The following is a 17091-nucleotide window of genomic DNA, read 5'->3' as shown; positions in this document are numbered from 1 at the left end:
TGTTGCCTAATATATCTCACCCACTAACAGGTGCCGTGATGAAGAGATAATCAGTGTTATTCACTTCACTTCATTAGGTGTACCTAATATAAAAATGTGTATGGTATTTATAGCTGGATCCAATTCCAAACTAGATTTGCTTGTATTGCCTTAAGCTACTGTTAAAGTCAAACTGCCTTTGCAAAACATTTGGGGGAAAACACCCCAGACAGGTTGCCAGTCCATCCCAGGGCAGACATGTCTTTGGACTTGTTGGAGGAAACCACACACATAAAGGGAAAAAATGCAAACTTTACACATGATGAATCCTGGGGAATCAAACCCAGTCCCTTCTAGCTGTGAGGCGATAGCGCTACCCACTGCACCACCAAGTAACACAAAACTAACATCAGTTTACTGTTTACAGGTTGCCGTTTGTGCTTCTATCCTTGTCAACTAGCTAAAGCAGATCAAGAGGCATATGGCATGGCTTCCACTGTTCTGTGTCAAAGAAACAAGCTACTTCAGTCCCATCATTTAGATGCATGATGTACAGTACACTGAGCTCCCTTCCAGGCTTTTTGTATTGATTTCATTCTGCCTTCTCTGGCCAGAGAGGCTGATGGCTTATACTTAGCAGCTCTGACATATAGGCTGACCATTACACACACACTGCTGCCAGGCATGGATTAATGCTAACACCCTTTCCATCAGCCTACATGCTATGAGACCTGTCTGGTCATTAATATTATTGTTGCTGTATACTCACCCCCGTTATGATACAACCCCAAATCAGAAAAAGTTGGGACAGTATGGAAAATGTAAATGAAATAAAAATGCAGTGTTCCTTACATTTATTTTGACTTTTATTTGATTGCAGACAGTTTGAACCCAAGATATTTTATGTTTTATCTGCTCAACTTCATTTCATTTGTTAATATACCTCCATTCCTGCATTTCAGGCCTGCAACACAGTCCAAAAAAAGTTGGGACGGGGGCAATTTAGGGCTAGTAATGAGGTGAAAAAACTATATAATAATGTAATTCCAAACAGGTGATGTCAACAGGTGATTGTAATCATGGTTTGGTACAAAAGCTTTGATGTCTTTGATGAGCAAAGATGATCAGAGGATCTCCAGTTTGTTAACAAATGCATGAGAAAATTATTGAAATGTTTAAAAACAATGTACCTCAAAGAAAGATTGGAAGGGATTTGCATGTTTCTCCCTCTACAGTGCATAATATCATTAAATGATTCAAGGAATCAGGAGGAATTTCGCCAGTGAATGCCCGTGATCTTTGATCCCTCAGGCGGCACTGCATCAAAAACACCACTCAGCAATAGCTGATATAATTACATGGGTGATTGATTACTTTGGCAAACCTTTGTCAAGCACTACAATACAGAGTTACATGCACAAATGCCACTATAACTTTACTGTGCAAAACAGAAGCCTTATGTTAACCATGTTCAGAAGTGGTGTCGACTTCTCTGGGCTCAGAGGCATCTAGGATGGACCATCACACAGTGGAAACGTGTATTGTGGTCAGATGAATCAGCATTCCAGGTCGTGTGCTCCAAAAAAAGTACAAAAGCCAAAATCTGTCATGGTATGGGGCTGTGTCAGTGCCCTTGGCAAAGATCATTTACACTTCTGTGATGGTAGCATTAAAGCGGAAAAGTACATTGAGATCTCAGAGCAACATATGCTGCCTACAAAATGTCATCTTTTCCAGGGACGTCCATACATTTCTCAACAAGACAATGCAAAACCACATGCTGCACACATTACAAAGGCATGGCTGTGGAAGAAGAGTGTATGGGTACTGGACTGGCCTGCCTGCAGTCCTAACCTGTCCCCAATAGAGAATGTGTGGAGAACGTGTTTGCAGGATGAATGAGACAAAATAAAACCTGAAACACTAAATCACTTGGTATCCTCGGTGCCAAAACGTCTTTTAAGTGCGGTGAAAAGGAACGGCAACATTTCAAAGTGGTAAATGCTTTACTGTCCCAACGTTTTTTGGAATGTGTTGCAGGCCTGAAATGCAGGAATGGATATTTATTAATAAATGAAATGAAATTGAGCAGACAAAACATGAAATATCTCAGGTAAATCCTGTCTGCAATGAAACTTTTTCTAATTTGGGGGTTGTATATCTGTTATATTTGTTATATTATATGTACGTACAGTATATGTAATATACTTTCTGACAAGCAACTTATAATGAATAGCTTGGTTCACTACATGGGAAAATGTACTTTGTTTCACACCACATTGGGCTTCACACATCAGTCAATATCAGTCAATCTAAGGCTATAATGAAGGTTACTGAAAATAGACAGAAAATGGTTTGTCTTGTCTGATAAATCATGATACCTTCTATGACATGTATATTGTAGAGTCAGAATTTTGATCTAAACAGCATAAATCTATAAACCCAACCTGGTGGTGGTAAAGTAATGATATGTGAATCTTTTATTGGCATGCAGTAGGCATAATCACAAACAAGCAGGCTGTATTAACATTATTGCTGACTGTGCACATCTATCAGTGTACACAAATTATGTCTCTTCTAATGGATACTGCCAGCATATTATTATGCAGTTCACAAAGCACAAGTCATAGAAAACTGTTTTAACGTGACAAGTTTTGTGAACTTTGACAACATCACAGTCAGCATAAAGGTTCATTAATTATTTTAAAGGGTTATCATGTGTTTTCTTATTATGATTTATTTGCGACAGTGGCAGTTCATGGTGCTGAATATCAGTGACACCACTATCTGTACAAGAAAAAGCATTGCAAAGGTGTTGGGGATCTAGCTTCATATTAATGCCCATGGTTTTTGATGTAATGTTTGAGTACTGGGTGTCCAAATGCTTGTAGTAGTATTGTTTGTTTGTTTGTTTATTAGGATTTGAACGTCATGTTTTACACTGGTTACATTCATGACAGAAATGGTAGTCACTCATTACACAAGGTTCATCAGTTCACAAGGTTATATCAAACACAGTCATGGACAATTTAGTGTCTCCAATTCACCTCACTTGCATGTCTTTGGACTGTGGGAGGAAACCGTAGCACCTGGAGTAAACCCATGCAGACACAGGGAGAACATGCAAACTCCTCACAGATACGACCCGGACCGCCCCACCTGGGGATCAAACCCAGGACCTTCTTGCTGTGAGGCGACAGTGCTACCCACTTAGCCCCGTGCTGCCTATAGTAGTACTATAATATCCCAATATTCAGTATTCCTAAAACACATGGTTGCATGGCACATCACACATAATGAAATTCATTAAGTCCAGTACTTTTAAGGCTTTAATAATAACTGTTAACAGGACTCAGCTATACAATAAACAGGACCTGGTTATCATTTACTGCTTATAAACCACTAATAAACTACAGTGGTACCTTGAAACTGAACGTCAATTGGTTCTCAGACTGGTGTCGAGTTTAAAAAGCATCGAGTTTCAAGGTATTTTTTCCCACAAGGATGTATGGAAAACATGTTAATGCGTTCTATGGACCTGTGGAACTGCATATACTGTATTTTAGGCTAATGTAAAATAATGGGGTTGTTTTTACTTAAATACAATAAAACAGTACAATAAAAGCTGCTCTTTACCTTTACTTCTTTATTGTTTCCTTATGCTTCTTAATCATGGAGATGCTTGATCTTGGAATACCGTATTCCGTTCAGTAAGGGTGCATTCACATGAGAAGTGGCAAAATAGCTTTTGCGCTGGTTCTTATGGATCAAGAAATTTCATTAGTGGAGAGAACTTATGAGCAGTAATAATTAAGAGAGGTTTAGTGTTTCTATGTCGTTCTTTTAATACATTAAGTCACATTAAGCTTTTTTAGTTTTTTTTATTCGGATTTTAACGTCATGTTTTACACTTTGGTTACATTCATGACAGGAACAGTAGTTACTCATTACACAAGGTTCATCAGTTCACAAGGTTATATCAAACACAATCATGGACAATTTAGTGTCTCCAATTCACCTCACTTGTATGTCTTTGGACTGTGGGAGGAAACCGGAGCACCTGGAGAACCCATGCAGACACAGAGAGAACATGCAAACTCTGCACAGAAAGGACCCTGACCGCCCCACCTGGTGATCAAACCCAGGACCTTCTTGCTGTGAGACGACAGTGCTACCCACTTAGCCACCCCGATTAGTGTTTTAGATTCTCTCAGAAAAGCTGATTCTCACAATTTCTCAGCACCCTGAGCTATAACACAAGTTTAGAAGTGAAACAGGAGAAAAATCCAGCTAAACACAAATACGTGTGGACTCTTTCAGAGTAATTTTTTTAAATATATTTTTGTTTATGCATTTTCTCCCCTTTTTCTCCCTTTTAGCGCGTCCCAAATGCGTCATGCTTCCTCTCCACCAATGCCGATCTCTGCTCTGATTGAGGAGAACGAAGCTAACCCACGCCCCCTCTGACACGTGGGCAGCATGCCGTATGCATCTTATCACCTACACTTTGACGAGTGCAGTGCAGCTCAGCACTGTGTACGGAGAGACACACCCTGAGAGCACTCTTTTCTCATCTCTGTGCAGGCGCCATCAATCAGCCAGCAGAGGTCGTAATTGCACCAGTCATGAGAGAGAGGCCCTATCCAGCTTAATCCCGCCCATATCTGAACAACAGGCCAATCGTTGTTCATATGGCGGCTCAGCCTAGCTGGCAGGCAGAGCTGAGATTTGATACGATGTATTCGAGATCCCAGCTCTGGTTCCAGTGTGTGTTTTTGCCGCTGCGCCACCTGAGCGGCCCTTTCAGAGTAGATCTGATGGTTATTCCACACATGGTTATTCGCACACTTGTTGAGTTTAAAGGTACAAATTTCTCAATGAAGGGCATCGAGTTTCAAAGATTTTAAGTTTAGGGGACGTCGAGTTACAAGGTACCACCGTACTGCTTTTATAATTTCTGGCAGGCCTTAAACATTGACATGATCATTAACGTTAGTACACCATAAATGTGTCAGAAATCTATTAAAATTAATTACATGAAACACACACAGGTTCTTCCAGCAATTCCTGAATAAATTAGGAAACTCCTTTAATGTACAACTTTTGTACATTTTAAATACAGGCTGGCTTATTACAGCATTGTACAAGATACAATGTATAAGTATCAAATGCTATAAAAAATTTTTCAAAAAGTCTTTATTTAACATAATTTCTTCATACCAGATCTTTAATATACACCGATTAGACATACCTTCCTAATATTGTGTTGGTCCCTCTTTTGCTGCCAAAACAGCTCTGACCCGTCGAGGCATGGGCTTCACTAGTCCCCTGAATGTGTGCTGTGGTATCTGCTGAAAGAGGCCACAGCCATGAAACACCGTTTTCATGAAAGGGTGTACATGGTCTGCAACAATGCTTAGGTAGGTGGTACGTGTCAAAGTAACATCCACATGGATGGCAGGACCCAAGGTTTCCCAGCAGAACATTGCCCAAAGCATCACACTGCCTCCGCCGGCTTGCCCTCTTAACATAGTGCATCCTGGTGCCATGTGTTTCCCAGCTAAGTAACGCACACGCACCCGGCCATGCATGTGATGTAAAAGAAAACGTGACTCATCAGACCAGGCCACTTTCTTCCATTGCTCCGTGGTCTAGTTCCGATGCTCACGTGCCCATTGTTGGCGTTTTCGGCAGCGGACAGGGGTCAGCATGGGCACCCTGACTGGTCTGTGGCTATGCCGCCCCATACGCAACAAACTGTGATGCACTGTGTAGTCTGTTGGTTCGGACCACACGGGCCAGCCTTCGCCCCCCACGTGTATCAATGAGCCTTGGCCGCCCATGACCCTGTCGCCGGTTTACCACTGTTCCTTCCTTGGACTACTTTTGATAGATACTGACCACTGCAGACCGGGAACACCACACAAGAGCTGCAGTTTAGGAGATGCTCTGACCCAGTCGTCTAGCCATCACAATTTGGCCCTTGTCAAACTCGCTCAAATCCTTACGCTTGCTCATTTTTCCTGCTTCTAACACATCAACTTTGAGGATAAAATGTTCACTTGTTCAAACAGCTATAACACTAATTTGAAGGTCTAATGTATTTCTATCTAATTATTTTACACTAGAGCTTTAGTTTCATTAACCTTCAGTAGCTGCTCCATCTCAATTAAGGTAGCATAGTGCTTTATTAATAGTCTATCCTGGGAATACTGGCCGTAAGCCAGGAGCATCACAAGTTCATTCATTCACACTTAATCACACCTACAGACAATATGTTTCTCTTACACTGATACTGATATTTTTTCCCTGTTAAGGAGGGTATCATCGCAAGTGTGGAAGTTCAGGGGTTTCAACCACACTCATTGCTTACAGGTCTATTAATTTAAAGAATACATTTAGACATATGCTTCCAGCTTTGAGGGAAACGTTCTTTGCTGTACCAGCATGTACAACCCCAAATAAGAACAATTTGGGACAGTATGGAAAATGCAAATAAAATAGAAATGCAGTGTTCCTTATATTTACTTGACTTTAATTTGATTGCGGACAGTTTAAACACAAGATATTTCCTTTTTCCTCTGCTCAACTTAATTTCATTTGTTAATATACCTCCATCCCTGCATTTCAGGCATGCAACACATTCCAAAAAAAAGTTGGGACGGGGGCAATTTGGAGCTAATAATGAGGTGAAAAAACTAATAACGATGTGATTCCAAACAGGTGATGTCAACAGGTGATTGTAATCATGGTTTGGTGTAAAAGCAGCATCCAGGAAAGGCTGAGTCTTTGATGAGCAAAGATGATCAGAGGATCTCCAGTTTGTCAACAAATGTGTGAGAAAATTATTAAAATGTTTAAAAGCAATGAACCTCAAAGAAATATTGGAAGGGATTTGCATATTTCTCCCCCTACAGTGCATAATATCATTAAACAATTCAAGAAATCGGAAGGAATTTCAGTGCGTAAAGGCCAAGTGCGAAAGCTTAAGCTGAACGCCCGTGATCTTCGATCCCTCAGACGGCACTGCATCAAGAACCGCCACTCAACAATAGCTGATATAACCACATGGGCAAGGAATTACTTTGGCAAACCTTTGTCTAGCACTACAATACAGAGTTACATGCACAAGGGTCTGTCATGGTATGGGGCTGTGTCAGTGCCTTTGGCAAAGGTCATTTACACTTCTGTGATGGCAGCATTAATGCAGAAAAGTACATTGAGATCTCAGAGAAACATATGCTGCCTTCTATCTTTTCCAGGGATGTCCATGCATTTTTCACATCTTAAAACGTGTTTGCAGGAAGAATGGGACAAAATAAAAGCTTAAACAATAAATCACTTGCTATTCTCAGTGCCAAAGTGTGGTAAAAAGGAATGGCAACATTACAAAGTGGTAAATGCTTTACTGCCCCAACTTCTTTTGGAATGTGTTTGCAGGCCTGAAATGCAGGAATGGATGTTTATTAATAAATGAAATGAGCAGCCAAAACATGAAATATCTCAAGTTCATCCTGTCTGCAATCAAATAAAAGTCAAAGTAAATGTAAGAAACTCTGTTCTTCTTTTTATTATTTGCATTTATCATGCTGTCCCAACTTTTTCTGACTGGACTACTGTGGTGTAAAGAAATTGAAGTGACCTTTAAAGAGCCATGAACTAAACCTCACTGAACACCTTTGGTATTAATTGAAACAAGCTTGTGAACCAAGCATTGTCATCCAAAAATAGTGTTTGATCTCACATTTGCTTCTTCCCTTTATACCCTATTATATATACAGTATATATATATACAGTATATATATATATATATATATATACATATATATATATATATATTTATATATACAGTGTATCACAAAAGTGAGTACACCCCTCACATTATTGTAAACTTGGATATAACTTAGAGTAGTCAGTGTACAACTTGTATAGCAGTGTAGATTTACTGTCTTCTGAAAATAACTCAACACACAGCCATTAATGTCTAAATAGCTGGCAACATAAGTGAGTACACCCCACAGTGAACATGTCCAAATTGTGCCCAAAGTGTCAATATTTTGTGTGACCACCATTATTATCCAGCACTGCCTTAACCCTCCTGGGCATGGAATTCACCAGAGCTGCACAGGTTGCTACTGGAATCCTCTTCCACTCCTCCATGATGACATCACGGAGCTGGTGGATGTTAGACACCTTGAACTCCTCCACCTTCCACTTGAGGATGCGCCACAGGTGCTCAATTGGATTTAGTCCATCACCTTTACCTTCAGCTTCCTCAGCAAGGCAGTTGTCATCTTGGAGGTTGTGTTTGGGGTCGTTATCCTGTTGGAAAACTGCCATGAGGCCCAGTTTTCGAAGGGAGGGGATCATGCTCTGTTTCAGAATGTCACAGTACATGTTGGAATTCATGTTTCCCTCAATGAACTGCAGCTCCCCAGTGCCAGCAACACTCATGCAGCCCAAGACCATGATGCTACCACCACCATGCTTGACTGTAGGCAAGATACAGTTGTCTTGGTACTTCTCACCAGGGCGCCGCCACACATGCTGGACACCATCTGAGCCAAACAAGTTTATCTTGGTCTCGTCAGACCACAGGGCATTCCAGTAATCCATGTTCTTGGACTGCTTGTCTTCAGCAAACTGTTTGCGGGCTTTCTTGTGCGTCAGCTTCCTTCTGGGATGACGACCATGCAGACCGAGTTGATGCAGTGTGCGGCGTATGGTCTGGTGAATTCCATGCCCAGGAGGGTTAAGGCAGTGCTGGATAATAATGGTGGTCACACAAAATATTGACACTTTGGGCACAATTTGGACATGTTTACTGTGGGATGTACTCACTTATGTTGCCAGCTATTTAGACATTAATGGCTGTGTGTTGAGTTATTTTCAGAAGACAGTAAATCTACACTGCTATGCAAGCTGTACACTGACTACTCTAAGTTATATCCAAGTTTCATGTCTATAGTGTTGTCCCATGAAAAGATATAATGAAATATTTGCAGAAATGTGAGGGGTGTACTTACTTTTGTGATACACTGTATATACAGTATATATATATATATATATTTTTTTTTTTTGGAAGAGTATGTCCAACACACTCATTTTTAAGTGGCCATTTTTCCTTTTATCATATATTTTTATAATGTAGCAAATTAAAAACTGCAAAATGTAGTATATTATAACCAATTCATTTAATGGCCTGACTTTACCAAAGTAATCAGAGAAATTCTGTGCACACACAAAGAGAGGAATGAAGGTCACACCGCCTGTAATCACTAAGGACTAAACGAATTGAAGCTGTGACAATACCTGCTGAACCACTGTGCATGTTAATTAAAACCTGAAGACCTAATAAGCACTTACATCCTTACACTGGTAGCATGTTCTTGCTCTAAAAGGATAAAATGTAATAGATTCAAAACCCCATTTGCAAACACATTTAACTGAATAATTTATTAAAACAGTCTAAAGCACTGAGTTTTGCATTGTGAATTTGGACCGAAGGGTGTAGTCTGCAAAATGTAATGCAGGAAAAAATCTTTACACATATTTGGGTATAAATTCTGTATGCCAAGCCTTATACTGTAGTCATCTAGTGGTGCTTTGTCATACGCTGAAGCATAATGTGGAACCCTTTGTGTTTGGATTAGTGGGTAGCGCCAGAGCAAGGCTGTTTAAAGCATTCTTTCACTGGGACACATGTGTCTTGCCTACTTAGAATCACAGGTGCATGAAGAGCTCGTTGCAGTTGGATCACATTTTGAGCTGAAAATAGCAAAGGGATGATAATAGGCTTTTTATGCATGAAAACACAAAATATATAGACACACTCTCAGTCAGTTGAGGACACACTGCTACTTGGAATGGAAAATAAATCATATACAACCGTAGATGTGTGTTTTATAGAGTGCTATGAATGAAATAAAATCAACTGAACAAACAAAAACAAATCCCTAAAGCATTAGGTTTATCATCCTGATTTGATTTCATATGCTATGTTGGTTTATTCCTCTTTATTCAACCAAATTTAACATATTTGGCTCATTGAATTATATATATATGTACAGTATATGTGTGTATAAAACCAAGCACCTAGGCATGCAGACTGCTTCTACAAACATTTGTGAAAAAATGGGTTGCTCTCAGGAGCTCAGTGAATTCCAGAGTGGTACCGTGATAGGATGCCACCTGTGCAACAAGTCGTCGTGAAATTTCCTCGCTACTAAATATTCCACAGTTAACTGTCAGTGGTATTATAACAAAGTGGAAGAGATCGGGAACGACAGCAACTTAAAACATAAAATGACAGAGCGGGGTCAACGGATGCTGAGGCGCATAGTGCGCAGAGGTCGCCAACTCAATCGCTACAGACCTCCAAACTTCATGTGGCCTTCAGATTAGCTCAAGAACAGTGTGTAGAGAGCTTCATGGAATGGGTTTCCATGGCCGAGCAGCTGCATCCAAGCCTTACATCACCAAGCACAATGCAAAGCGTCGGATGCAGTGGCGTAAAGCACGACTCTGGACTCTAGAGCAGGAGAGACGTGTTTTCTGGAGTGACAAATCACGCTTCTCCATCTGGCAATCCGATGGATAAGTCTGGGTTTGGCGGTTGCCAGGAGAACGGTACTTGTCTGACTGCATTGTGCCAAGTGTAAAGTTTGGTGGAGGAGAGACTATGGTGTGGGGTTGTTTTTCAGGAGTTGGGCTCGGCCTCTTAGTTCCAGTGAAAGGAAATCTTAATGCTTCAGCATACCAAGAGAATTTTGACAATTTTATGCTCCCAACTTTGTGGGAACAGTTTGGGGATCAGCTTCGTGTACAGAGAGTCACACTCTGATCAACGTATTATCCCTTGACTCTGTGCAGACACCATTAATCAGCCAGCAGAGGTTGTAATTGCCTTAGTTATAAGGAGTCCCTACCTGGCTTCCACCCTGTATGAACAACAGTCAATCGTTGTCATTTCGAACCGGCGAGCAGAGCTGAGTTTCAAACCGACGAGTTTGAAATGTCAGCTCTGGTGTGCTAGCGTGTTTTACCGCCTCATTGAATTTGATAAATGAATTTATTTTACACCACTCAAACCATGCAAAGGTTTTGATTGAACAACGATGAGAACAACAAAAATATCACAGTCTAGTGCACATGCCTGTCTAGTCCTGTCTGCATCCTGACTGGTTCAGTATAATAATATTCAACAAAAATAACCAGCAACAGTCCCACAAATGGAAAAGGGCATCAGTTGCGAGTGGCACAGTAAAAGAAGGGATTCTCTGATCCTACTGTGGAATCATATTATAACCTGGAGCTGCTGGTGATCATTTGTCTCGGCTTCGCAATATTAAGGGACAGTGGTAGCCTAGTGGGTAGAGCTTTGGACTACCAATTGAAAGATTGAGAATTTGAATCCCAGCTCTCCCATGCAGCCACTGTTTGCTTCAGGGGCGCAGTACAGTGGCTGACCCTGCACTCTGACCCTACCTCCCAAAACAAGCTGTGATACACGCCTATTAATTGCTGCATGTTTGATTGTACTGTAATGTAAGACACATTTTTAAACACTTACTCTGTATTCTACTACACAGATATACTGTGTAAATAGAGACTGATTAGCTTGTGTAAATAGAGACTGATTAATTCTCATATGGAAGTGTTTGTGTGTGTGGTTTCATATCCTATTAGTAATGCAACAACAGCTCTGTAACCCACAGGTTTAATAATGCCCTCAGACAGACTGCTTTTATTGACTCTAATAACAGATCATAATGCTGTGCTCACTGTCCATTTTATCAGCTTCATCTACCATATAGAAGTACTTTGTTGTTCTACAGTTACTGACTGTAGTCCATCTGTTTCTCTGCATGCTTTGTTAGCCTACTTTCACCCTGTCCTTCAATGGTCAGGACCCCCACAGGACCACCATAGAGCAGGTATTATTTGGGTGGTGGATCATTCTCAGCACTGCAGTGACAATGACATGGTGGTGGTCTGTTAGTGTGTGTTGTGCTGGTATGAGTGGTGAGACACAGCAGCGCTGCTGGAGTTTTTAAATATCGTGTCCACTCACTGTCCACTCTATTAGACACTCCTACCTAGTTGGTCCACCTTGTAGATGTAAAGTCAGAGATGATCGCTCATCTATTGCTGCTGTTTGATTTGGTCATCTTCTAGACCTTCATCAGTGGTCACAAGACGCTGCCCCATGGCGCTGTTGGCTGGATATATTTGGTTGGTGGACTATTTTCAGTCTAACAGTGACAGTGAGGTGTTTAAAAACTTCATCAGCATTGCTGTGTCTTATTCACTCATACCAGCACAACACACACTAACACACCACCACCATGTCAGTGTCACTGCAGTGCTGAGAATGATCCACCACCTAAATGATACCTGCTCTGTGGTGGTCCTGACCATTGAAGAACAGGGTGAACGACAGATGGACTACAGTCAGTAATTGTAGAACTATGTAATGTTAATATTCACCACCACAAGATTTGGACCCAATGTGCAGACCAAGAATAATTTAAAGTGTGTATTAGTGATTGTGTAACTTTGGTGTTTCATTGAGTTGCCTCTGGTGCCAATTCCGCTTGCCAATAACCACTACGCAAATCTAACAAGGTGAACCAACTTCACCCAGCCACCCAGTCAAGTGCATCATCAATAAAGGGTAATGGATATGAGTTCACTCGTGTCACTAGTCTATAGTCCACACAAAACCACCAATCTCCACTTTTCTTTTCAGCCAGGACTGCTGGCGTAGCCCACGGGCTGTTAGATGGCTCAATATTTTCAGCTTCTGTCATTTCTTTGATCTTTTCTTTAGCAATGTCTCATTTCACCAACAAATCTCCCACTCGCTGCAAACTCATCCTTGTTGTGTTGCCTAAGGCTCCCCCATACCCACTGGTGCTGCGTGCTCAGCTCCTCCAATGGGCAGGGGATTGCCAACCAGCCCATTGTGGTGTCTCCAGCATGCAGAAGTTCCCCCACTCGAGCTTTGGTGTATATATACACTGATCAGCCATAACATTAAACCACCTCCTTGTTTCTACACTCACTGTCCATTTTATCAGCTCTACTTACCATATAAAAGCACATTGTAGTTCTACAATTACTGACTGTAGTCCATCTGTTTCTCTACATACTTTTTTGCCTGCTTTCACCCTGTTCTTCAATTCTTCAGGTGACGCTGACATGGTGGTGGTGTGTTAGTGTGTGTTGTGCTGGTATGAGTGGATAAGACACAGTTGGTCCACCTTGTAGATGTAAAGTCAGAGACAACGCTCATCTATTGCTGCAGTTTGATTGGGTTAAGGGTCTTGTTCAAGTGCCCAAGAGCAGCATCCTGGCTGTGGTGAGATTTGAACCAGAAACCTTTTGATTACCAGTCCAGTACCCTAACTGCTAGGCTACAATGTCCCTGTATACAAACACAGTTCCAAAAAAGTTGTACAAAATGTGATGTGATACATTTAATATCTGATTAATACCTTTAACCATTCAATACCTTTATGCACAGACGTGTCAAAATTGTCTGAATCTTTTATGAATCTTATGGACTGTAAATCCCAAAATTCATGCACTCATGCATTTAGAAACACACCTTGCTCATAAATGTCATTTTAAAAGCTCCTAATGCTCATGATAGTTGTTACACCTTTGCCTGTTACCTGTAAGGTAAACAGGTGCTTTAGTCATGCCATAAATGTTTATCTCTTAGCCATGTATCAACATGATATTTTGTCTTATTAAATATCAGTATATTATGTTGACAGGGTGCGACTGGAGGCCTTCTCAGACAATAGTGGAAAGTTGCAGCTCTCCCTGCAGGAAATCATCGAATGGCTAACAGCTAAAGATGAGGAGCTCTCTGAGCAGCTGCCTATAGCTGGGGATGTAGCAGCTGTGCAACACCAGCGTGAGTTTCACCAGGTAATACAACACAGTTTCATACATACAACAAATGACCTTTGAAAATATCAGCCCATATTATTTTGACATTATTTGTATGGGTTGTTTTTTTCAGTTTGGCTTAGCCCCTTGTGTAATCTGTTCAGATTTTAACCCAGTTAAAGTCTAGTGAAAGTTTGGTGTAGTATATTATGCTAACTTCACTTTATTCATTATCAAGTTATTGCTTGGCGTAGTCCTCCAACACTAATGTTGGTCTTTTGCTCCAGGAACTTGGGTATTGTGGGCATACTCCACTCAGAGCAGGTGTTTGGACCTGGGCATAGGCCTGACCAAGGCCAGACAGTGGAGCATTTGCTCAAATTCCTGGTGTACCCTCTCTGGTTACCACTGGATTCAGGATCCAGGCTGATAGAGGTGAGGTAACTTTCGGCTGTGCAACAAACTTGCAGGCCTTTGAGAAGCTGTCTGTCATGACCAGGACGATGGAATTGCCCTGAGAAGGTGGCAGTCTGTGATGAAATTAAGAGACAAATGAGAACAATGACAAGAAGGTTCTGAGGGTGCTTATTACAGGCAAGCCCTGGCATACTCACAAACTTTATTGTCTATCACCTTGTCTATAACTCTGGTTGCCTGTTGAGAGGGGATTTAAGGCTCACGCTGTCTGGAGAAGGAGTCTAGCTTAGTGTTCCACGCTGATAAGAGAGACAATATCTAAATGGCTGAAGGACAAACCTGCCCGGTGGGGATTATGATGCTTGGCATCTTGAATGTATGCCTTCTGGTCAGTCCAGAGCAGGAGCTAATGCTTGGCCCACTCTAACCAATGCATCAATGCCAAGAGCATGCTTAAATGCAATCAGTTCCTTGTTCTTAACAACTTAATTTTTCACAGTGAGCGCTATGCAATGACAGAACTATATGCAGGCGTGTTGTTTGTTACTGGGCCCTGTGCATTGGGAAAAGACTGAACCAACCCTTATGTTGGGAGTGTCTACCTCAATAAAGAAAGAAACCTTGAGGTCAGGCAGTTTAAGCTTCAGGGATGGAACTAGGCGCTTCTTCATCATGGCTAATGCTGGGAAGTATGGTGGTACGTTCGATATACCGGCTTTAATTATTCGTACGGTATGTATTTTTCATATACCGCCATACCGTGGCATAGTTTATACAGTCGTATTTTAATATTTAGGAATTCAACATTTTCTATCACTTCAACCGGAAATAAACGTGTGACTGTGTGCACGTGCTAACATTTTCTCTCTAAAGAGCGGGAAAGAGTTTTGAGAAGAAAGAACAAATAATGACATCACATCTCCTGTTCTTCTGCCTTTTGTGTTTGTATATTTGATGTGCTTTATCTGCAAACAAAAATTAAACAATATGGGGTAGGGATTCGCGTGCGGGACACTGTACACCACCGTGGTAATGTTAGTTTTATACTGGATGTTTGCCTTTTGTCTCATTTCTAGCCAATAAACACCCAAAAACCAATAGATTCAACTGATAAAAGGTCAACAAAAGGTCAAATGATTCTGCAGTGATCAAGGAACAAAGAACAATCAAAGAGATGGTAAAAGTTTTTTTGCTGTTTCCTAAATGCCAGGTTCACCCGTGTGGCCAAACTAAGGGAGCGTCTAAAAAGTGCATGAAGAAGTAAAAAAAAAAAAATGCATTAAAGGTTGTAATAGTTACATGATGACATGTACGATGCACTATACCTGTGTATATATATACAGTGGGGCCAAAAAGTATTTAGTCCGCCACTGATTGTGCAAGCTCTCCTACTTAAAAAGATGAGAGAGGTCTGTAATTTTCATCATAGGTACACTTCAACTATGAGAGACAAAATGAGAAAAAAAAATCCAGGAAATCACATTGTAGGATTTTTAAAGAATTTATTTGTAAATTATGGTGGAAAATAAGTCAATTTTGGTCAATTAACAAAAGTAACATTTGGTCAATAACAAAAGTTCAACTCAATACTTTGTAACATAACCTTTGTTGGCAATGACAGAGGTCAAACGTTTCCTGTAAGTCTTCACCAGGTTTGCACACACTGTAGCTGGTATTTTGGCCCATTCCTCCATGCAGATCTCCTATAGAGCTGTGATGTTTTGGGGCTGTCGCTGGGCAACACGGACTCCATAAATTTTCTATGGGGTTGAGGTCTGGAGACTGGCTAGGCCACTCCAGGACCTTGAAATGCTTTTTACGGAGCCACTCCTTCGTTGCCCGAGCAGTGTGTTTGGGATCATTGTCATGCTGGAAGACCCAGCCACGTTCCATCTTCAATGCTCTCACTGATGGAAGGAGGTTTTGGCTTAAAATCTCACGATACATGGCCCCGTTCATTCTTTCCTTAACACGGATCAGTCATCCTGTCCCCTTTGCAGAAAAACAGCCCCAAAGCATGATGTTTCCACCCCCATGCTTCACAGTAGGTATGGTGTTTACTCAGCATTCTTCTTCCTCCAAACACGACAAGTTGAGTTTTTACCAGAAAGTTCCATTTTGGTTTCATCTGACCACATGATATTCTCCCAATCCTCTTCTGGATCATCCATATGCTCTCTGGCAAACTTCAGACAGACATGGACATGTACTGGCTTAAGCAGGGGGACACGCCTGGCACTGCAGGATTTGAGTCCCTCTCAGCGTAGTGTGTTACTGATGGTAGCCTTTGTTACTTTGGTCCCAGCTCTCTGCAGGTCATTCATCAGGTCCCTCCGTGTAGTTCTGGGATTTTTGCTCACCGTTCTCATGATCATTTTGACCCCCCGGGATGAGATCTTGCATGGGGCCCCAGATCAAGGGAGATTATCAATTGTCTTTTTATCGATTTTCTTACAATTGCTCCCACAGTTGATTTATTCACACCAACCTGCTTGCCTATTGTAGATTCACTCTTCCCAGCCTGGTGCAGGTCTACAATTTTCTTCCTGGTGTCCTTCGACAGCTCTTTGGTCTTGGCCATGGTTGAGTTTGGAGTCTGACTGTTTGAGGCTGTGGACAGGTGTCTTTTATACAGATAACAAGGTCAAACAGGTACCATTAGTACAGGTAACGAGTGGAGGACAGAAGAGCTTCTTAAAGAAGAAGTTACAGGTCTGTGAGAGCCAGAAATCTTGCTTGTTTGTGGGTGATCAAATACTTGGTGGCTCGAAGGTGTGATGTGGCTCGAAGGTG

The 17091-nt window shown here is 41.3% G+C and overlaps 1 protein-coding gene across 1 annotated transcript in view; it reads left to right on the top strand.

Moving 5' to 3' along the window:
- The window catches only part of drp2 (dystrophin related protein 2), a 172399-nt gene that overhangs the window by 31731 nt on the left and 123577 nt on the right, over positions 1-17091 (top strand). Inside the window, exon 2 of the mRNA XM_063000547.1 lies at positions 13764-13920. Within this exon, the coding sequence (XP_062856617.1) occupies positions 13764-13920 (157 nt within the window). The remainder of the gene's footprint in view (positions 1-13763; positions 13921-17091) is intronic.

This window comes from Trichomycterus rosablanca, chromosome 8, assembly GCF_030014385.1.
Source record: "Trichomycterus rosablanca isolate fTriRos1 chromosome 8, fTriRos1.hap1, whole genome shotgun sequence".
In the NCBI taxonomy this organism is placed as follows: domain Eukaryota; kingdom Metazoa; phylum Chordata; class Actinopteri; order Siluriformes; family Trichomycteridae; genus Trichomycterus; species Trichomycterus rosablanca.
This window is presented reverse-complemented; position numbering and strand designations above follow the sequence as displayed.